This window comes from Hyaena hyaena, unplaced genomic scaffold (genome assembly GCF_003009895.1).
Source record: "Hyaena hyaena isolate Hyena2069 unplaced genomic scaffold, ASM300989v1 scaffold_308, whole genome shotgun sequence".
Taxonomy (NCBI): domain Eukaryota; kingdom Metazoa; phylum Chordata; class Mammalia; order Carnivora; family Hyaenidae; genus Hyaena; species Hyaena hyaena.
This window is the reverse complement of record NW_024080942.1, coordinates 1,281,018-1,300,373: the sequence shown is the minus strand read 5'-3', so window position 1 is coordinate 1,300,373 and position 19,356 is coordinate 1,281,018. Positions and strand designations below refer to the sequence as shown.

General features: G+C 61.2%; 3 protein-coding genes across 7 annotated transcripts in view; 1 reads left to right on the top strand and 2 right to left on the bottom strand.

Moving 5' to 3' along the window:
* Positions 1-11,565, top strand: part of CALML6 (calmodulin like 6) — an 18,813-nt gene extending 7,248 nt beyond the window's left edge. Inside the window, exons 3-6 of the mRNA XM_039248310.1 lie at positions 10,739-10,913; positions 11,017-11,161; positions 11,238-11,338; positions 11,411-11,565. Of these exons, the coding sequence (XP_039104241.1) occupies positions 10,739-10,913; positions 11,017-11,161; positions 11,238-11,338; positions 11,411-11,457 (468 nt within the window). The 3' untranslated portion in view covers positions 11,458-11,565. The remainder of the gene's footprint in view (positions 1-10,738; positions 10,914-11,016; positions 11,162-11,237; positions 11,339-11,410) is intronic.
* A 36-nt stretch (positions 11,566-11,601) lies between these two features.
* Positions 11,602-13,649, bottom strand: TMEM52 (transmembrane protein 52). Its single transcript, XM_039248292.1, has 5 exons — positions 13,582-13,649; positions 13,453-13,496; positions 13,300-13,341; positions 12,584-12,762; positions 11,602-12,494 (listed from the first exon to the last, which is right to left on the bottom strand). Exons 1-5 carry the CDS (start codon positions 13,645-13,647, stop codon positions 12,319-12,321), a joined length of 507 nt encoding a protein of 168 aa, XP_039104223.1. The 5' UTR covers positions 13,648-13,649; the 3' UTR covers positions 11,602-12,318.
* A 2,999-nt stretch (positions 13,650-16,648) lies between these two features.
* Positions 16,649-19,356, bottom strand: part of CFAP74 (cilia and flagella associated protein 74) — a 66,620-nt gene continuing 63,912 nt past the window's right edge. For 2 of the 5 annotated variants that reach the window (XM_039248420.1, XM_039248421.1), the window contains exons 34-39: positions 18,639-18,768; positions 18,358-18,512; positions 17,997-18,129; positions 17,652-17,782; positions 17,309-17,443; positions 16,649-17,164 (exon numbers count right to left, since the gene is read on the bottom strand). In XM_039248420.1, the coding sequence (XP_039104351.1) occupies positions 17,063-17,164; positions 17,309-17,443; positions 17,652-17,782; positions 17,997-18,129; positions 18,358-18,512; positions 18,639-18,768 (786 nt within the window). In that variant the 3' untranslated portion in view covers positions 16,649-17,062. Of the gene's footprint in view, positions 17,165-17,308; positions 17,454-17,651; positions 17,783-17,996; positions 18,130-18,357; positions 18,513-18,638; positions 18,769-19,356 lie in introns of those variants that run through there. The other 3 variants (XM_039248422.1, XM_039248423.1, XM_039248424.1) reach the window with 3 other exon arrangements.

The window sequence follows — 19,356 nt, the reverse complement described above, 5'->3', positions numbered from 1 at the left end:
GAGCAGGGGAGGGTCAGAGAGAGAGGGAGTCACAGACTGAAACAGGCTCCAGGCTCCGAGCTGGCCGTCAGCACAGAGCCCGACGCGGGGTTCGAACCCACGAACCGCGAGATCATGCCCTAAGCGAAAGTCAGACGCTTAACCGACTAAGCCACCCAGGCGCCCCTCCATGATTTGGCTATTGTTGAGAGTGCTGCTATGAACCCAATATATATTTCTTAAATTCTATTTATTTTGTATATGTGCTGCTGAAGCGAGCACTCAAGTCTATTTACTGTGAAAGGGAGCATGAGCAGGGAGGGGCAGGGAGAGAGAATCCCAAGCAGGCTCCACGCTCAGCACAGAGCCTAACTCCGGGCTCCATCACACACACTGTGAAATCAAGAGGCTGATGCTCAACCAACTGAACCACCCAGGTGCCCCAAGAGCCTCTCGATGCATTTAAAACTTCTTTTAGCTTTGAACACAATGTCCTTGGTATGTTCACTGCAAACAGGACGGAAGGGGGGCAGGAAGCGCCTCAGGGCCCGTGGGAGGAGCAAGGGCGTCCAGGTGCCAGCAGAGCCCCAGGCAGCGACCCAGGATGCCAAGGCCGAGGGGCAGGGCTTGTCTGCGGGCCTGCACGTGCGGTCGGCGGTAGCCCACGCCGCCGCCTCGCTTGCCCGCAGCCTGTGCCCTGCCCCGCTGCCTGCCCCGTGGGCTCCGCCCCAGGGGTGAACAAAAGGGATGTTTATGTCTATTTCTCCCCCTGGCAATTGTCGGATCCAAAAGTGGGGCTTCGAGGACATGATTTTGAGACGAGGGGTAGACAGGCCAGGCGCTAGCAGCCTAGGGGGCAACCTTGGCCCAGTTCCAACGCGGGGACCCCAAACGCCTCCCTCTGGGAGTCGCGGCCCGCCGGGCTCCGCGCGGCTCACGAGCGCCGCCTGGTGCTCACGTTTGGAGTCGCCGCCAGCCAGCCTCGCTGCTTCCGGCGGGGGCCGAGGGCCGGCCGAGCGACGCGGCGGGGCCGGGGCGGGGGAGGAGCCGAGGCCCAGTGACGCGACAGGGTGCGGCCAGGGGCGGGGCCGAGGCCGAGCGACGGGCCGGGGGTGGGGGCCTGCGCTGAGTGACAGGGCAGGGTGCGGTCGGGGGCGGGGCAGAGCCCTAGCGGCCGGCCGGGGGCGGGGCCAGCGCCGAGTGACGGGCTGGGGGCCGAGGGTGGGGCCGAGCGGGAGAGAGGGCCCCGGACCGAGGCCGAGGGGCTGACTGGGGACGGGGCCTGCGCTAAGTGACGGCGAGAGGCTGGGGGCGGGGCCAGCGCGGAGAGCGGGCCGGGGGCGGGGCCCAAGGCCGGGTCGGGGGCGGGGCCTTCGCTGAGTGACGGGCCGGGAGGGGGCGGAGCCAGAGCCGCGGGCCGAGCCGCGGGCGGGGCCCAGGCTGAGGGGCGGGCCTGGGCTGGGACGTCGCGGGGCGGGGGGCCGGGGGGCCGGCGAACTCCGGGAAGGGCCCTCGGTGGCCGAGGTGGTTTGTTCGAAAGAAACTTGCCGCCTCCGCCGCCCATTCCCTTGGCAGAAACAACCCCCTGACACTGGCGGTTTCCTCTCGTCTTGATTTCGAATTTTTTTTTTTTTTTTTTAAATTTCTGAGAGAGACAGCGTGAGTGGGGGGGGGGGGGTCAGAGAGAGAGGGAGAGAGACTCCGAAGCAGCTCCAGGCTCCCAGCCGTCCCCACAGAGCCCGACGCGGGGCTCGAGCCCGCGGACCCTGAGATCATGACCTGAGCCGAAGTCGGACGCTCCACCGACTGAGCCCCCCGGGCGCCCCTTGATTTCGAAATCAGTCGTAACCTCGGTAGTCAGCGGTCAGATTGCTGTTGATCTGCAGTGTGGAGACTTCCCTGTGGATCCGTAAGTGGTCGATGTTCACTCCCAGGGGACGCTGGAGAAGGGTGTTCTGGGGCTGCGCCCCCAGACCCAGACGCGTGCGGAGCGCGGGGCGCAGAAGGGCTCTCGGCCCCAGACGCGCCCCCCGGAGGGGAGCTGCGGCCCTGCAGCCGCGGCAGCCCGGGGTCAGCGCGGGGTCAGTCCGGGGTCAGCGCGGGGTCAGTCCGGGGGCAATCCGGGGGTCAGTCCGGGGGCAGCCTGGGGGCAGCCGCCCGCCCAGCCCGCTGTCCTGCGGCGTCGCCCTGAAGCTGGTGTCCTGTGAACAGAAAGCAGCTGGGCCTGTTTTTGTCGAGCCTCATAGACTGCGGTTTCTATGGCGATTGTTTTAAATGCATTATTTTGATTATTGGTGTATGTGGATTTCTTTTTTAAATAAATTTTATTTTGGGGCGCCTGGTGGCTCAGTCATTTAAGCGTCAGACTTCAGCTCAGGTCATGGTCTCACGGTTTGTGGGGTCAAGCCCCGCATCGGGCTCTGTGGTGACAGCTCAGAGCCTGGAGCCTGCGTGGGATTCTGTGTCTCCCTCTCTGCCTGCTTGCGGTCACTCTCTCTCTCTTTCTCAAAATAAACATTAAAAAAAATAAAAATAAAAATAAAATAAACTTTATTTTTAGAACAGTTTTAGATTTACAGAAAAATTGCTGAAAGTACAGGATTCCCATGCACTTCACACTCGGTCAGTGAACATCTTACTAGCATGATGATACATTTGACATGGTCACAGTCAACCAGTATTTACACATTATTATTAACTGAAGTCCATGCTTTATTCAGATTTCCTTGGTTTTTAGCAATGTTCCATTATGTCCCAGGGTCCCATCCTGCATTAAGTCATCACCTCTCCTTGGGCTCCTCTGGGCTGTGACAGTTTCTCAGAATTTCTCTCTATTTTGATGTCCTTGACAGTTTGAAGAGTGCTGGTCAAGACATTTTGGAGACTGTGTATCTCCTGGGACTTGTCTGGAGCTTTCTCATGGTTAGGCTGGGGGTGTGGGCTTAGGGGGGACCACAGGTGCGGAGGTGTAGTGTCCTCTGGTCACATCCTGTCCGGGGATGCCTCATCGCTGCCATGTTGACCTTGATCACCTGAGGGGGTCAGCACCGGTTCTCCCTTTCCATACTCTGTGGACGGAAGTCACTGCTGGGGTCTGCGTTGTGTTCCCCTCCATGAGGCTAGAAGAGCTACTTACATTGTTTGGAATCCTTCTGTACGGTGACTCTTCTCCCCATTTATTTATTAATCACTTATACCAATATGGACTCATCAATATTTATGTTTATTGTGGTGGTCAAACATAAAATATTCCACTTCACCTGCACAGTCCTGTGGCATTAAGTACGTTCACATTGTTGTGCGGCTCTGTCCCCAGTAAACACTCGTTCCCCATTCTCCTCCCCCGGCCTCTGGCACCCACCGCTCTTTCTATCTCTATGAATTTTATGTCTCTAGGGACCTCATGTAAGTGGAGTCATACAATATTTGCCCTTTTTAAAAATGGAAGTATAATTAACATATGATGTATTAGATTCAGCTGTGCCATGTGTTGATTCAACACTTAGTGCTCATAGCAGCAAGTGTCCTCTTAATCTTTATTTAAAAAATTTTTTTTAATGTTTTATTTATTTCTGAGAGAGAGAGAGAGAGAGAGTCAGCATGAGCAGGGGAGGGTCAGAGAGAGAGGGAGACGCAGAATCTGAAATAGGCTCCAGGCTCCGAGCTGTCAGCACAGAGCCCGACGTGGGGCTCGAACCCACGAGCTGTGAGATCATGACCTGAGCCGAAGTCGGACGCCCAACCGACTGAGCCACCCAGGGGCCCCTCCCTTTATCTATTTCATCCATCCCCTCACCCATCTCCCCTCTGGTAACCACCAATTTGTTCTCTGTATTTAAGGGTCTGGTTTTTTTGGTTTGTTCATTTTTGTTTGTTTCTTAAATTCCACCTGAGTGAAATTATGTGGTATTTGTCTTTCTCTGACCTATTTCACTTAGCATAGTACCCTCTAGGTCCATCCATGTGGTTGCAAATGGCAAGATTTTATTCTTTTATATGCCTGAATAATATTCCATTATATATATTTATATTGGATAATATTCCAATATTACATATTGGATAATATCCAATATATAATATTCCATTATATATATATGTATATATGTCACCTCTTCTTTACCCATTCATTGATGGATGGATCATTGAGCTGCTCATACATCTTGGCTATTGTAAATAGTGCTGCAGTAAACATAGGGGTGAATTGTTCTTTTCAAATTAGTGTTTTCATTTTCTTTGGGTAACTACCCAGGAGTGGAATTACTGGATCATATGGTAGTTTTCTTTTTCTTTTTCTTTTTTTTTTTGTTTTTAACATTTATTCATTTTTAGGAGGCAGAAACAGAGCGTGAGCAGGGGAGGGGCAGAGAGAGAGGGAGACATAGAATCAGAAGCAGCTCCAGGCTCCGATCTGTCAGCACAGAGCCCGACGCGGGACTTGAACTCACGAACTGTGAGATCATGCCCTGAGCCAAAGTCGGAGGCTCAACTGACTGAGCCCCCCAGGCGCCCCATCTGTGTTTTTGATTCTAGCCATCTGACAGGTGTTCGGTGATATCTCATTGTGGTTCTGATTTGCATTTCCCTGATGACTAATGATGTTGAGCATCTTTTCATTTGTCTGTTGGGCATCTGGATGTTTTCTTAACATTTGTCCTTTGTGACTGGCTCGTCTCACGGAGCAGAGTGTCCTCAGGTTCATCCATGTTGAAGCAGCTGTCAGCATTTCTTCCTTTTTCTGGCTGAATTATAATAATTCCATTGCATATTGTATTAGGGTTTTCCAGAGAAACAGCGCGTGTGCGCGCACACACACACGTAAAACATACAGAGATGAGGAGACTGATTATGGGAATTGATCCATGCAGCTGTGGAGGCCATGACCTCCCTCCCTCTGGCCTCTGCAGGCTGCAGGCCTGGGAACGCCAGTGGTGTGACTCAGGGTGAGTCCGAGGGCAAGAGAAGCTGGACATTCCACTCAGGCAGAGAGCAAACTGGCCCTTCCTCTGTCTTTTCCGTTCTGTTGGGGCCCAAACAGACTGGACAACGCCCACCTGCCTTGGTGAGGACAGTTTACAGAACCAAATGCTTATCTCTTCCAGAAACACCCTCACAGACACATCCAGAAATAACGCTTTACCTGCTGCCTGGGGGTCCTTAGCCCCATCAAGCTGACACATAATATCTGTTATCACATATGTACATACTATGTTTTGTTTACCCACCCATCCATCCGTTGGTGTGCGTTTGGGCTGTTTCCATCTTTTATGTACTGTGAATAACGCTGCTATGAACACACGTAAACAAATATCGGTTCAGGTCCCTGCTTTCAGTTGTCTCAGGTACATACTTGGATCGTACGGTCATTCTATGTCTACTTTTTTGAGGGATCGCCACACTTTTCTGTGGCAGCTGCGCCGTTTCTCGTTGCCACCAGCTGTGCACAGGATCCCAATTTCTCCACCTCTTCCCTAAGGCTTGTCACTTTGTTTTTGGACAATAGCCATCCTACTGGATGTGAAACGACAGATCATTGTGGTTTTGATTTGCATTTTCCTAATGATTAGTGTTGTTGGGCGGCTTTTCATGTACTCCTTTGCGTGTGTATCTATTTTTGGAAAAATATCTATTCAAGTCCTTTGCCCATTTTTAATTGGGTTGTTTATTTCTGTTGTTGTTGAGTTTTGTTTTTTAATGTATTTTCTTAAAGGAGACTCTATGCCCAATGTGGGGCTTGAACTCATGACCCTGATTAAGTGTCACATGCTCTACTGACTGAGCCAGCCAGGCGTAGAATTCCCTTACTTATTCTGGATATGAATCCCTTATCAGGTATGTGATTTGTGAGTATTTTTTCCGGGCTGTGTGGTTTCACTCTGGTGGTGATACGCTTCCGTGCACAATGGATATTTACGGTTATAATCCGTAATATCCTACTTGATTTATTTCTTGCTCTCATTCTTCCAGCGCTGGCCCCCGGGAGTTCTGTCAGGTGGCTCGGTTTACTTTTATGACATTACTTTCTGCTTTCAAGTTATAGTGCTTCTCTTTTTTTTAATTAAAAAATTTTTTTTAACAATCATTCATTTTTTCAGAGACAGACAGCATGAGCGAGGGAGGGGCAGAGAGAGAGGCAGCCCCAGGTTCTGAGCTACCAGGACTGAGCCCGACGCGGGGCTTGAACTGTGAGATCGTGACCTGCGCCGAACTCAGATGCTCAGCCGACTGAGCCGCCAGGCGCCCCTCACATCACATCTTCATCTCAGTCGCCAGCCCTGGCCATTCCTGAGCAGCGCTGGCATCTCACACCTGCATCCCTTGCTACCTGCCACGGCGCGTGGTCCAGGGCTTGGGTGTGTTTTTACTCCCCTTTTCAGGCTCCCTTGTGGACCCTGAAACAAAGAGTCAAGACGAGGGCACGTGGGTTTTCTTGGGGGTACAGGAAGTAAGGGGTGGTGCGGGGCGTTCCTGAGCGCAGCACGCCGGGGCCCTGGGGACACTGGGTCACAGGCGCGCACCATTGCCGGTGGCCAAGGAGGCTGGCTGCAGGCACCGCGCAGGGTGCAGGTCCCAGACTGTGGCCTGCCCTGTGCCGGCTTAGGAAGCCACGGGCAGGAGCGGGAAGAAGGGGGGCTTTGAGAACCCCTGTGCTCCAGCCCCTCAGCGGAGCCCCTGGGACTGCCCGTGCCCCCAGCTCCTGCCAGCACAGCCCATCGTCTCTTCATCCTCCGCTGCCCTTGAGCAGCTATGCTGCACCGTGACCCTGGGTGCTGGCCCGGTGGCTCGGAGGGGAGGTGGTCCCGATGGGGACAAATGCTGCCCGGGGGGCAGGGGTGATGAGGCCTCCGCATTCAGTTTCAGCGGGGGTGGGGGTGGGGTGGGAGGGCAGCTCTCACAGGGAGAGGTGAGCAAAGCCTGCGGGGGCGGACTGTTCAGAAGGACACCCACCCGGATGTCCCCACCCACACGCCGAGGTCCCAGCTCTCCCTAACGAGGTCCTGACGACGGTCAGGGGCTGGGCAGCGGCCGCCTGGTCTCTGGCCCCTCCTGCCCCATCGCCACAGTGACAGCCGTGGCAGGTGGGCCACCAGGGAGGCGTGTGGGCCCGGCCCCAGGGTGCCTTGTTGCAGCCGGGCAGCGAGGAATCCATTTGCAATACCCCTCCTTGCGGAGTGGGGCCTCTGGAAGCTGAGCCCGAGATGGAATTTGGGTACAAGCTCTGCACAAGGGGTCAGTCCCAGAGGCAGGGAGGGGGCAGGGCCGGTGAGGGAAGTCGCTGTGCAGCGGGAAGCCTGGCCAGCCACGGGGACTCGGCAGCAAAATCCCTTCCGAGGCTCCACCCGCCCCCCCGCGCCCCCCCCACGGCGGCACAGCTGGTCTGCGCCTGAGGCCCCTGGAGGGGTGGGGGCCTTGTGACGTCTTCCCACTGGGGACCCCCGGGCAGTGTCTACGGGCTTCTTCTCCCTTCCAGGAAGGGGTCACTGGCGGGGAGGGACACACGCAGTCTTTCCCCACCGCCCGGCCTGGGCTTTCAGTCTGAGTTCAGCTGCTCTCTTCAGTTGCCCGTGCCTCCTTCCGGACGTGCCCGGAGGAAACACCGTGTGCCCTGCGGTTGGGGGGTGGCCCCTTGGAGTGCACTGCCCTCACTGGCCTTCTGTATCAGTCAGGGACCTCCAGAAAAACAGACCAGTGAGTGTGGGCAGTGGGAGAGAGTGAGGGACAGGGGTGATTTAAGGAATTGGCCCCAAGCGTGCTGATTGTGGGGCAGTGAGTGCAGCTGGAGACCCAGGAAGGCGCTGACGTTGCAGCTCGAACCCAGAGGCCGCCTGGAGCAGAATTTCCTCCTCCTCTGGGGAGCTCAGTCTTTTTCTCATAAGGCCTTCAACTGATCGGATGAGGCCCACCCACATCATGAGGGTCATCTGCTTTATTCAAAGTCTGGATTTAAATGTTAATCACATCTAAGAAACCTTCACGCTCTTTCTGTCCAGTGGAATAGCATTCCACCTTAAAAAGGAGGAAATGCTGGCACCTGCTTCAGCATGGGTGGACACTCAGGACATCATGTTCATGAAATGACAAATGACAGAATGACAAATCCTGAATAAGCCCACTCATATGAAGAACGTGCAGGAGTCGGATCCACGGAGATGGGTCCATGGTGGGTGCCAGGGGTTAGGGGGTTAGTGTTTAATGAGGTATCAGTTTGGGAAGATGGAAAGTTCTGGAGACTGACAGTGGGGACGGTCGTACAGCAGTGTGAATGTGCTTAATGCTCTTTAGCTGTGCGCTCACAAACGGTTAGGATGGTAACTTTCGTGTGTGCGCGTGTGTTCATGTGCATGTGTGGGTACCAAAAATTAAAGAAAAAATCATGGTATGCAATAGATGTTCAGTACATGTCAGTTCCCCTTTCTGAGAAATAGTTTCGATCAGCTTTACCTCCGTGATCAACATGTGCGAACCAAGCCCTTTGCGGCAGCGCCTGGGCTAGTGTCTGACGACCCTGGGTCGCGCAGCCCTGGCGAGAGCGCGAAGTCGAGCGTCGCGCATCCTGCCCTGAGGCCCGACTCTGTCCCCGTGGGCTTCCTTCCTCACACGTGGTTTGGGCTCATAGACGTGACTGGCTTCGTGGGAAAGTTGTTGTACTCCGGACCCCTGTTCTAGTGTGAGATTTTCAAGGGAGGGGGTGGGGAAGTCCTTCCTCATCATCGCAGAGCCTGGAGCCAGAGGGCCAGAGCGCGCGGCGGGGGCAGAGGGGGCACCGCCCCCCAGGCCCGGAGCCAGCACTTCCTGCAGCCCGGTCCCCGGGGCCGCTGGTCTTGTGCCCGCCGCAGCCATCCTGGCCGTCAGCACAAATCTCGCAGCCTCAGCAGCTGGCCTGAGCCTCAGCGGGCAGCGTCCCAGAGGCCCGGAGCCCAGCTGGCAGGGCCGGCGCCCCTCACCTGCTCAGACCCGTCCGGCAGTCGTGGCCCGGGGCAGGTGTGTGTCCGTGTGACTGCGGGGGCCATGCACGGGGAAGAGGGGAACGAGGCGGGGGCCCATCTGTGACTGCCGCTGGGGGGGCAGCTGGACGCAGGGATGGGAGGCGTCCCCTCGGCCCGGGGGGCTCTAACCAGCACCCGCCAGCCTCTGAGCCCCCGCTCCCGTCCTGGGTGGGAGCGAGGGGGCCCCGGGTGGAGGCGAGGGCGGGCGTGTGTCTGAGGCCGAGCCCACGCATGCAGGTGTGTGTGCCGCTGAGCGACTCGTCACCCAGCAGCCTGGCCCCGAGGCCCCTTGGGAGCCAGCGTTGCTGTTCTGAGTGGAAGGGAGGTCAGGTTTCTCGGAGAAGCCCCAGAATAGCGCCTGGCTGATAGCTCAGGGGAAACCTGGCCCGGCCCCCTGGTCCCGTCTGTCTCACCCCCTCTTGCCCCCACCCCACGTCCAGCTGTCTCCTCCCCGGGCCGCAGCCCCCCAGCCCCTTCTGCACAGGGTGGGGAGGGGGTTCCCGAGTGATGCGTTCTCCCAGCCTGTCTTCAGAGCGCCCGCAAAGCGTCTGGCCGCAGGGATAGGAGGCGTCACCCGGCCGGGGTCGGCCTTCGGGAAGAACCCTCACAAGTGAAGCGACGACAGGCTGAGTGAGCGTCCTGAGGCAGAACTGTGTGTGTGCGGGGGGGGGGCAGCGGCTGTGGGGAAGATTTGGAGGCTCACATGAAGGGGGAACAGCATGTGCCAATGCTCTGGGCCACCAGTAAGCCCCCTTCCTGCCCTCGGCCCTCAGCCCGCGGTGTCTGTGGTGCTTTGGCCCCAGCGGGCTGAGGCGGGGACAGGGCCTTACCTGGCACCTGAGATCCAAGGGGGAGCTTCAGGGGGAGGGGACGCCCAGGCCAAGGAGGGCCAGGAAGGGGCTTTGTGGGTAAGGGCTGAGCCTGTCCCCAAATAGGGCTGCAGGATCTCCTGGCCATACAAGGCTCTCGGAATCCGGGCCCTGGGGACCCCAGGCAGCTAAAATGCTGCTGACGCTCGGCACCTCGTACCGTGTGCACAGCAGGTCTGGTGCCGCCGAGAAGGGTTCTCCCAGCCACAGACATGGTATGTCCGCTCCGGGCGCCCAGCGGAGCCCCGGGGGGCTGGCTGGGTGGTGGAGCGGGACCTGGGGCCCCCTGGGGCGGGGAGAGGACGGGGACTGCCTCCCAGCACAGGCATGGGTGTGGGTGCGTCCCTGGGAATCCGAGGGAGCAGCTCCGCGAGGCTAGAGGGAAGGGGCGGGGTGGGGGGCCAGGCAGAGCGCGACACCACCCTCGCTCTGGGGGCCGGGACGGGGCAGCCCTTTCTGAAGGTTGCCGCGGGAGTGGCAGGCAGGGCTGTCAGGGGCTGGACCATCCCTGGAAGCAGGCCGGGGTCCTTCTCCCTGAGCCCGCGTGCGCCCCCGTGGGTCCCTCGCCGGCCTCACCCGGTGTCGGGGGCCTGGGCCTGGCCCGGCTGCTGCTCCCTCCCGTGGGGGCCCGAACCTTGGTGTCCCACACCTGGTCTCTGCCTCCTGCGCCCGTCCCTCTACGATGCCTGGCAGAGTCCCCTCACCCCGTGAGACCCCTTGCTTGTGCCACCTTATCCGGAAGCTGCTCTGGGCTGGGGGCCTCCTTTTCTGCCAAAGGCCTCGGTGGGGTGTGCCGGCCGCCCGGACGGGGCGGAGTGCCCTGTGCCGCACGTGCTGGGGCCTCCAATCTCCCTCGGACTGAGGGGCAGAGGGGGCCCTGGCGAAAGTGGGCTGGTGTCCCTGTAGACGGAGCGCCTGACAGCGGAGCAGATCAAGGAGTACAAGGGGGTCTTTGAGATGTTCGACGAGGAGGGCAACGGGGAGGTGAAGACGGGGGAGCTGGAGCGGCTCATGAGCCTGCTGGGCATCAATCCCACCAAGAGCGAGCTGGCTTCCATGGCCAAGGACGTGGACCGAGACAGTGAGGCTGGGCGGGGGGGGCGGGGCGGGGGTCCCCTGTGAGCGTGAGTGGGGAGGGCTGTACCAGCGCCCCCTCCCGCGGCCTGGCCCTCTGCTCCCTGCAGACAAAGGATTCTTCAACTGCGACGGCTTCCTGGCCCTGATGGGGATTTACCGGGAGAAGGCCCAGAACCAGGAAGGCGAGCTGAGGGCGGCCTTCCGGGTCTTCGACAAGGAGGGCAAGGGCTACATCGACTGGGACACGCTCAAGTAGGGCCTGGGGCGGGGCCGGGGGCGGCGCGGGCCAGAGCCCAAGGGGCTGCCACTCAGCGCGGGGCCCCCGCAGGTACGTGCTCATGAACGCGGGCGAGCCCCTCAACGAGGTAGAGGCCGAGCAGATGATGAAGGAGGCCGACAAGGACGGAGACGGAACCATTGACTACGAGGGTGAGTGGGGGGCAGGCCTGGGGGCTGGGCGGCCGGGCCAGGCTGGTGGCTGACCTGTCCCTCCGCGCCCAGAGTTTGTGGCCATGATGACCGGAGAGTCCTTCAAGCTGGTCCAGTAGGAGCAGGTGCTGGGGCCGTGGGAGGCCTGCCCGAAGAAGGCCCGCCTGCCGCCGCCCCCGCTGCGCCCAGCCTGCCCCACCTCTGGCAATAAACACTCCAGGCCGACTCACGTGTGCTTTACTGTCTGTAGCCCAGAAGGTGGGGGGGGGGGGGGCTGACAAGGATGTGGGTCTGGAGCGAGGAGAGGGTTCTCCCTGGGCAGCCATGGTGCGTGGCCCGTCCCTCCCGCTGCCCAGCTCCGGGCTCCAGACAGCAGCCTGAAAGCCAGGCTGGGGGCAGGTTGAAGGCTACCACTCGCCCTGCCTGCCCGCCCGCCTGGGGGGTGGGGGGGGGGGGATGGCCACCCACAGGCCCCTCCCGGAGCTCCTCAGAGGGAGATCACTTAGGTACACATTTTATGCTCTCTCCAAAAAGCTGGGGTGTCACAGGCAGCCCTGAGCCCTGGGGCTGAGGCCTGTGGGGTCAGGGCTGAATGCAGCAGCCTTCATAAGCACATGCACGTGTGTGTGTGTGTGTGTGTGTGTGTGTGTGTGTGTGTGTGTCCAACACAGGGCCAGCCGGCTTGGCTGCCTGGCGTCACACAGCAACGCGGCCAGGGCTGCAGCAATGTGCTGGACGGCTGGCCTTCCCTGGGGAAGGATGGTAGGGTTGTGCTGGGGGGGGGGTCCCTGGCTGCAAGTGCCCTTGCACCGGGTCCCTCTGAGCACGGGGTGGCTGGCAGCATCGGGAGGTTCAAGAGGACTTTCCTCTGCCTTTGAGGGGCACTGGGGCTACAGCCAGGGGTGCTGGCCATTGGAGCCTGGCTCCGGGGGCCCTGCCCATGTCTCTAGGCCTCAGGCCCCAGGGAGAGGACTGGGTCACTAAGAGGGGGGCGGCTCTTGCTGTCTGGGTTTGGCCATCTTGACAGCCTCTTCGTAGGAGGGTGGCAGCTCAGGGGCATACGGGCTGTAGGCAGGAGGGGTCATGGAGTCGAGGTCCAGCTCCCCAAAGGGCAGGGGCAGCCGCGTGCTCAGCGGATACTGCACAGAGCTGTAAGCTGCAGGGAACCAGAGTGGGTTTGTGGGGATGAGTCTGGCTCTCTCTGGGCCCCCCACTCTCCCTCACAAGCACAGTGCAGGCACTCACAAGTCACAGTGCTGTGCACAGTGCTGTCGCTGTCTGTAGGGCTGACCGTCAGGCCGCTTGGCTGAGGTGTTGCCGGCAGGTGTGGCTCGGTGTGTGCCCGCTTCCGGAGGCAGCAGAACCGGACACAACTGGCGGTGACCCCGCACAGCAGCAGCAGAAGGACAGCGAGTAAGATAAGCCTGTGCAGGGAGGAGCAAGACCCCACCACTGGACTGACCCCTGGCCACCGTGCGCCTGCTCCCCAGGGGCAGTGATGGCCCGACTGCCCACAGCAGGACCATGGAGAGGACACAAGAGAACCAGAGGATGCTTCTCCAGCACAGGGACGTTTCACCAGGCCGGAGCCGAGCCCGAGGAGCTGGCCCGTGCTGGCTCTCCCCAGGGCTGGCCACAAATGCCTTGGGCTCACTCCCAGGACACACTGTCCCAGGCCATCTGCACAATCCTGTGCCCAGACCAATGACCATGCTCACGGGGACCTCCTGCAGGGGTGAGGAAGGAGGGGGTGGGAAGTGGGCAAGCAGGCTATGAAAGGAAGCCCAGCCAGGGGCCTGTGTGCCCAGAGCTGTTCGGGGCCGGGGGAGGGCCCACGTGGGAGGCTGCCCTGGTGCTGAGGGCAGGAGGCCCTGGCGACTCAGCCAAGAGGGCGCGGGGCCTGGTGGGCCCGGGCCGGGGAGAACCGTCGGACCCGGCTCGGTGCCGAGACCTCCACTTACCCCACGTGCCACAGGCTGCTCCAGCGGGCCTGGGGCGGGCACCTGCGGGGACGGCGGCACCTGGAGCAGGCGGGGCACCAGCAGGGCTGACTGCCCCGCCCGAGCCTCCCGACAGGGCGGGGCCCGGCCCCGGCTCCCACCCCCCTGACTTACAGGTCCGAGGGGTCGCAGCTGCTGTCCCCGAAGCCCAGCGCCACCTGTGGGGATAAGGGTGAGCCCGGGCCGGGGCGCGCCGAGCGCACACCCGCCCCGCGGCGCCCACGCCCAGCGCCGCCGACCCACCTGCGGCAGCGGCAGGAGCGGCGGCAGCAGTAGGAGCCCAAGGGCGGCCGGCGCCCCCACTACCATGCTCGGCACGGACAGGAAGCCTGCGCCCGCCCGCCGCGCCCCTTTATGGAGGCTCCGCCCCGCGCAAACCCCGCCCCACGGCCGCCGAGCCGCTTCTCGGGGCCCCGCCCCCCCAGGCTCCGCCCAGCGGGGGGCCCGGTCCCGTGGCCACACTCCGGGGCCCCTGTCCTACAGCCCCGCCCACTAGGAACGCCTCCTCTTGAAGCCACGCCCACTGCTGGCCCCGCCCCACGGCCGCGCTCGCCGGGCGTGTCTCCGCCGCGTCTCCCGGCCTGGCGTCCAGGGGCAGCGGAGGTTCGCGCCCTCCGCGCGGTGCGGAGCCCCCGGCCCGGCCCGGCCGGACCTGTCCTGCAGCCGGGCTCGGTGCGGACCGGGCCAGCCTGTTGTGGCCGGGGCTGCGCACCCTCGGAGGGCGGCGGCCAGGACACACGTGGCCCCGCTCACGCCCCGCGGCGCTCAAGGTGATGGATTTCAAGTCAGGACTCGGGCGACCCACGCTTGTTGTTCAGTGGTATTTATTTGGGTGGCACCCTCGGGCGCTCACTACCTGGAGCTGCCCCGGCCGAGCCCACGGTAATCTGACCCTGGCCCTGGAACGCGGCACCCTAGGAGCAAACCACGTTTCAGGCGCGCTTTGCCTTGAGAGCCGTGCTCAACCTAGGGAATGTGGCGTCCGTGGTGTCTGGGCCTGGGGGTCACAGAATGCCTGCCGTCCACTCTGCCAGGAAAGACTGGGGGCCGTTTCTTGCACTTCACCCCTCTTTCTCACCAGGCCAGGTGCACTGGTGGGTTTCCTCTGCCCTCTGCTACGCTGTCGGGTGGTCAGGCTAAGGGAGGACGTCAGGCACGGTGTCTGCCTTGTCCGGGGAGAGCGAGAGGGGCAGCTGCCTTTGCCTGGTCTTTCTTTTTCTTTGTTTTTAAAAATAAATATATTTATTTATTTACTTACTTATTAGAGAGCGTGAGCAGGGGAGGGGCAGAGAGAGAGGGAAAGAGAGAATCCCAAGCAGGCTCTATGCTGTCAGCAAAAAGCCTGATGCAGGGTTTGATCCCACGAATTGTGAAATCTTGACCTGAGCCCAAACCCAATAGTCAGACTGAACATAGTCGGCTCAGTCAACCGACTGAGCCACCCAGGCCCACTTTCCCCTGCCCCCACCTCCCTCCTCCCCTCCCCAGCCTCCACCTTTGACCTTTCTTTTTTTTAATGTTTTTTGTTTGTTTGTTTGTTTTAAATTTCTGAGAGAGAGAAAGAGACACAGTGAGCAGGGGAGGGTCAGAGAGCGAGAGGGAGACACAGAATCTGAAACAGGATCCAGACTCTGAGCTGTCAGCACAGAGCCCGACATGTGGCTCGAACCCACAAACCGTGAGATCATGACCTGAGCTGAAGTCAGACGCTTCACCAACTGAGCCCCCCAGGCGCCCCGACCTTTCTTTTTTTTTTTTTTAAATTTTTTTTATGCTTTATTTATTTCTAAGAGAGAGAGAGAGAGACAGCGTGAGCAGGGGAGGGTCAGAGAGAGAGGGAGTCACAGAAGCAAGCTGCAGCCTCCGAGCTGGCTGTCAGCACAGAGCCCGACGCGGGGCTTGAACCCACGAACCGTGAGATCATGACCTGAGCCAAAGTCGGACGCTTCACCGACTGAGCCACCCAGGCGCCCCACTGACCTTTCTTAATTGCCCTCAAGACATATTCTACATGCATCTCCCCCATTGGAAAGGCTTCCGGGGCGTGGCTCTCCCGCCTGGACTTGCTGGGCTCCTTGATCCTGCTTGATCTTGACCCAGGCTTGCCCAGAAGCTGTCCCACACCTCCAGGATGTGCCATACCTCCGCGCACCTCCAAGGGCCCCTCCAAGGGCCCCTCCTGCCCACCTCGCTCCAGACAGGCTGGCTAAGTTTGGCTCTCGGCCATCTTTCCACCTCGTCCTCGTCGCCTTCACTGCCTTGGGAGGCCCAGCTCAGGACGGGAGGGAGGAGGATGGACAGATCCAGCCAGTGCACAGGAGTTCAGACAGGGCCTCGGCCAGCGAGTTCCGGCCTGTTAGCAGGGGAGCTCGGCCAGGATTTACAAGACAGTGGCTTCCCCGTCCTGCCCACCAGCGAGAGGACGCAGGGGCCGTGGCCTGCAGGGAGCAGCCCCTCCTGGGGCCTGGATTTGGCTTGGGCTGCTGGACCCTGCCTTCTCCTCTTACCTGGTGAGAAAGCGGCTTGGGCTATGGCTGGTCAGTGCCAGTGAGGGCACAGAGAGAAGTCCTGCAAAACACTGCTTTAGGGTCACCGTCCCTGGCCTGAAGCCAGGGAGATGCTGGGCTTCCGGGCACAAAGTGCACCAAGGAACTGGGTTTGGGCGGGTGGCTCCAGGCTCGTGACCCGAAGCCTGTGCCCAGGACAGTCCCCAGATGCCGCACACCCTCCATTCCTGCTCTCCCGGTGGCAGCTGTGGGCCTAGCGCTGGTGGGCTGGGCATGCTGTGCACAGGGGCCAGGCTGGATGTGCTGTGGGAGGTCACTGTCCAACCAGCACTCTCCAGAAGGCAGGGGCTGGGGCACGGGTACATTCCGAGCTCCAAGGAGCATTGTATGGCCCGTGGGGGCTTCTACCCTGAAAGACCTGTTGGAGCCCAGAAGCCTGAACCTGGACTCGGTCCAGAAAAATGGAAAACCAAACTCACGCTCTGGGCCTCACCCCGGACCCTGGCTCGGCTCTGAGGGGACACATGAGTCCCCCTATTTGGTTCCTCCTTGCTCAGGGTCACTAGGGATCCTAAATGCGAGGGACAGAGAAGCCTGTATGGGCTTGTCCCAACTCCAGCCCCACACCCCTCGCACCCTGCCCTGCAAGTGTCTGCCCCGTGCCCCAGGCACCCACCCTCCAGAGGGGCAGAGTTCACTGTGCATGGTGGGGGCAGGCGTGGGGTGGGGTAGGAGGCACCGGGCTGCTCTCCAGGGCTCTGGCCCCGCTTCCCATTCGGTGTGCATCCCATACCATAGGCCTGTACGAAGCAGCTCAGAGGTTTATTGGCAGACTTGTGGGGGCAGCTCGCTCTTCCCCCACCAGGGCTTCTAGCGGCTGGGCAGGCAGGTACAGGTGGGGCTGGGGGCTCCGAGGGGCTTAGGGTAAGAGCATGTTGTGGGTAGGACTGGCCTTATTGCTGGTTCTCAGTGGGGCCAGGGAGGGGGTGCTCTCGGCCTCTGGACTTGCTGGGTCCAGGACAGCAGGAAGTGGCCATGCCCGCAGGGCTGGGGTGCCCTGGCCACAGGGCCATGCAGAGGGCTGCACATATGAGCTTGCCCAGCAGGGGATGCCCAGGTCCCAGGCCTGTGGGTGGCTTGCACTGGTTTACAGACTACAGCAAGGCTTCAAGGGAGCAGGAAGTTTGCGGGGGCTCTCTGGAGAGACTCCTGTGGCCTCAGGGGCTGGTCACCACCTGGGCTACAAAAAAGACCTTGTAAGTCTCCTTCACATCGCCCTTGAGCTGCAGCAGGGCTGACACCATCAGTGGATGATCCATCTGGAATGGGCGGGGAGGAAGGAAGGGGACCGTCAGCCGACTGCCCAACTCACCTGCCCAGGGTCTGCCAGGCAGCCCCCAACCCGGGTGGGGCAGGGGTATCATCCTTCCCAGCGTGCCCTGGCCAGAGTCTGTGGCACCTACATCAAAATCAGCAGGTGGCAGCCAAGCGATGCTGATGGTCTTGGTCTGGCCGCGCTCCACGAAGCCTCTGCAGGGCTCGATGGTGAAGCCCTTGTGCTGCAGAGACGTCGCGCTGTCCAGGCTGAACTCGACGGTCTGCGGGGCACTGGAGTTGCAGGCCGGGCACAGCTCCCAGAAGGCAGCGTGACTGGGGTCAAGGCTGCCCGACTCCACCCGCCCTCGCAGCCCTGCCCAGCAGGCTGCCCACCCGCATCTCCCAAGGGGCAAGGCCAGGAGGGGCCCAGGCTGCCCAGGTGTGCAGTGCCTCAGAGGGGCTGGGTGGGCCTGGCAGTGCTGTGGTCACCTTCTTTGGGGACAGCTGGGTGGTCCGGATGCAGCCCACCTGCAGCTCCCGGGTGGCAGGAGGGGCTGGCACGTCTGTGTCCAGCTGGATATAATCCAGGGTCACCAGGATGGGCTTCAGCTCCTCGGCTTCTGCAGAGAGTGGACCTGGCTGGGGGCCGGTGTGGGGGGGTGCCACCCAGGGGGTGAGGGAGCTGCCTCGGGCTAGCTGGTCCTCAGGAAAGTATTCTCCGGGGGATGGGCCAAGAATGCCCACCCCACCCTTCAGGCTTCCTAGGGTGAAGGGTGCAGGCGGGCAGCTCCTCCTGCTGTCCCAACACCCGCCGGAGGGGCTCCCACTCCTCACCTTCTCTGCGCTCGGAGTCGCAGGCGGGGATCACGGTCAGGGACTCCACAGGCACATCCAGGGGGTCTCCGCCCTCCACGAACATCATGTGTTCACGGGCCGCGCCCTTCAGAAGAATCTGGTGGGAGACTTTCTGGGGACAAGGACCACAGCAGCGTCACTCCAAGCACCCGTGACCGGGGCTCCAAGAGGGTGGGGGCCCGTGGGAGCCGGGACACTGGGCTCTCCACCTGATGACACCCTGCCCGGCTCGGAGCCCCCAGGCACGAGCCAGCGCCTCCAAAGGAGGGCAGCCCGGGAAGGCCAGAGGAGTCCCGGACACTCCGGAAGAGGGGTCGAGGCTAGGCTGCTGGAGCCGCACCTTTCCGAAGAGCACCACCTGCAGCCTGTCGGAGAAGTACCGGCTCTCGTGGTCCGGGCTGAAGGTCACCGTGAAGTCCTGCGTCTTGCCCGGATCTATGATGCCCTCGACTGGGACCACGCTGAACACGCTCTGGCCGCTGTGGTTCCGCGTGCCTGAGGGCAGGTGGGCAGCGAGGCGGGTCCCCTGGTCCGCGGCAGCGCTCCTCCCCGGTCCGACCCTCTGCGCACCCCCCCCCCCCGGCCGTGCCCCCCCAGCGGCGGCCCCCTCCCCCAGCTCACCCACGACTTCAGTTCTCCGGGCGGGAAAGGCGAGGAACTGCGGCAGCGGCTGCTGGCTTCTGCTCCCGGGGCCGCAGAGGCTGTCCAGCTGCAGGGAGAACCTGACCGGCAGCACCGAGCTGTTCTGCAGCTGCGAGCACAGGGGCCCTCAGCGCCGGCCCGCCGATGCGCATGCGCGGGCCGCTGCACCGGGGCCCTGAGCGCGCCCTGGCTGGGGGTCCCGCGCAGCCGCCCTCCTGCCGCCTCGCTCCCGGCTCGAGGCTGGGCTGTTGGTTCATCTCGTCCAGCCTCACGTTACCCCGCTTCCAGCCTGGCCCTCCCAGCCCCATCCACGTGTCTCGGGGAGGGAACCCGGGAGGGGGGTGCGCCCTGGGCTCCACGGCTTGCTCCTCTGCCCCCGCTCTCTGAGAGCGCCCCCGCCTCTTCACGGGCATCCCTGTCCTGGGCTCAGTGCCGCGTCCCCGCCTAAGCCCGTGGACCAGGCGGGTGTCTTGTCAGCTGCTTGATGCCAAGGCTGGTGAGTCCCTCAGACGTTGGAAAAACCTGGGGAGCCAGCCTGCCCTCTCGCAGGGGGCGGGAGACCACAGGGCAGTGGCCTGGCCAGGACAGTCTGTAACCCCACCCCCACACCCCACAGCCGTGCCCGAGCTGAGCTCCCCATCCCAGATGGGATGGCTCCTGCAAAGGCCCTGAGGCAGGAAGACAGGGCGCACTAAGA

Excerpts from the sequence above, each read along its gene's own strand:
- TMEM52 (XM_039248292.1), bottom strand. The coding sequence starts at position 13,647 with ATGGTAGTGGGGGCGCCGGCCGCCCTTGGGCTCCTACTGCTGCCGCCG. Across the intron at positions 12,763-13,299 it reads AGCAGCCTGTGGCACGTGGG|GCTTATCTTACTCGCTGTCC; the intron begins GTAAGTGGAGGT and ends CTCCCTGCACAG. Across the intron at positions 12,495-12,583 it reads TGTGCACAGCACTGTGACTT|CTTACAGCTCTGTGCAGTAT; the intron begins GTGAGTGCCTGC and ends GGTTCCCTGCAG.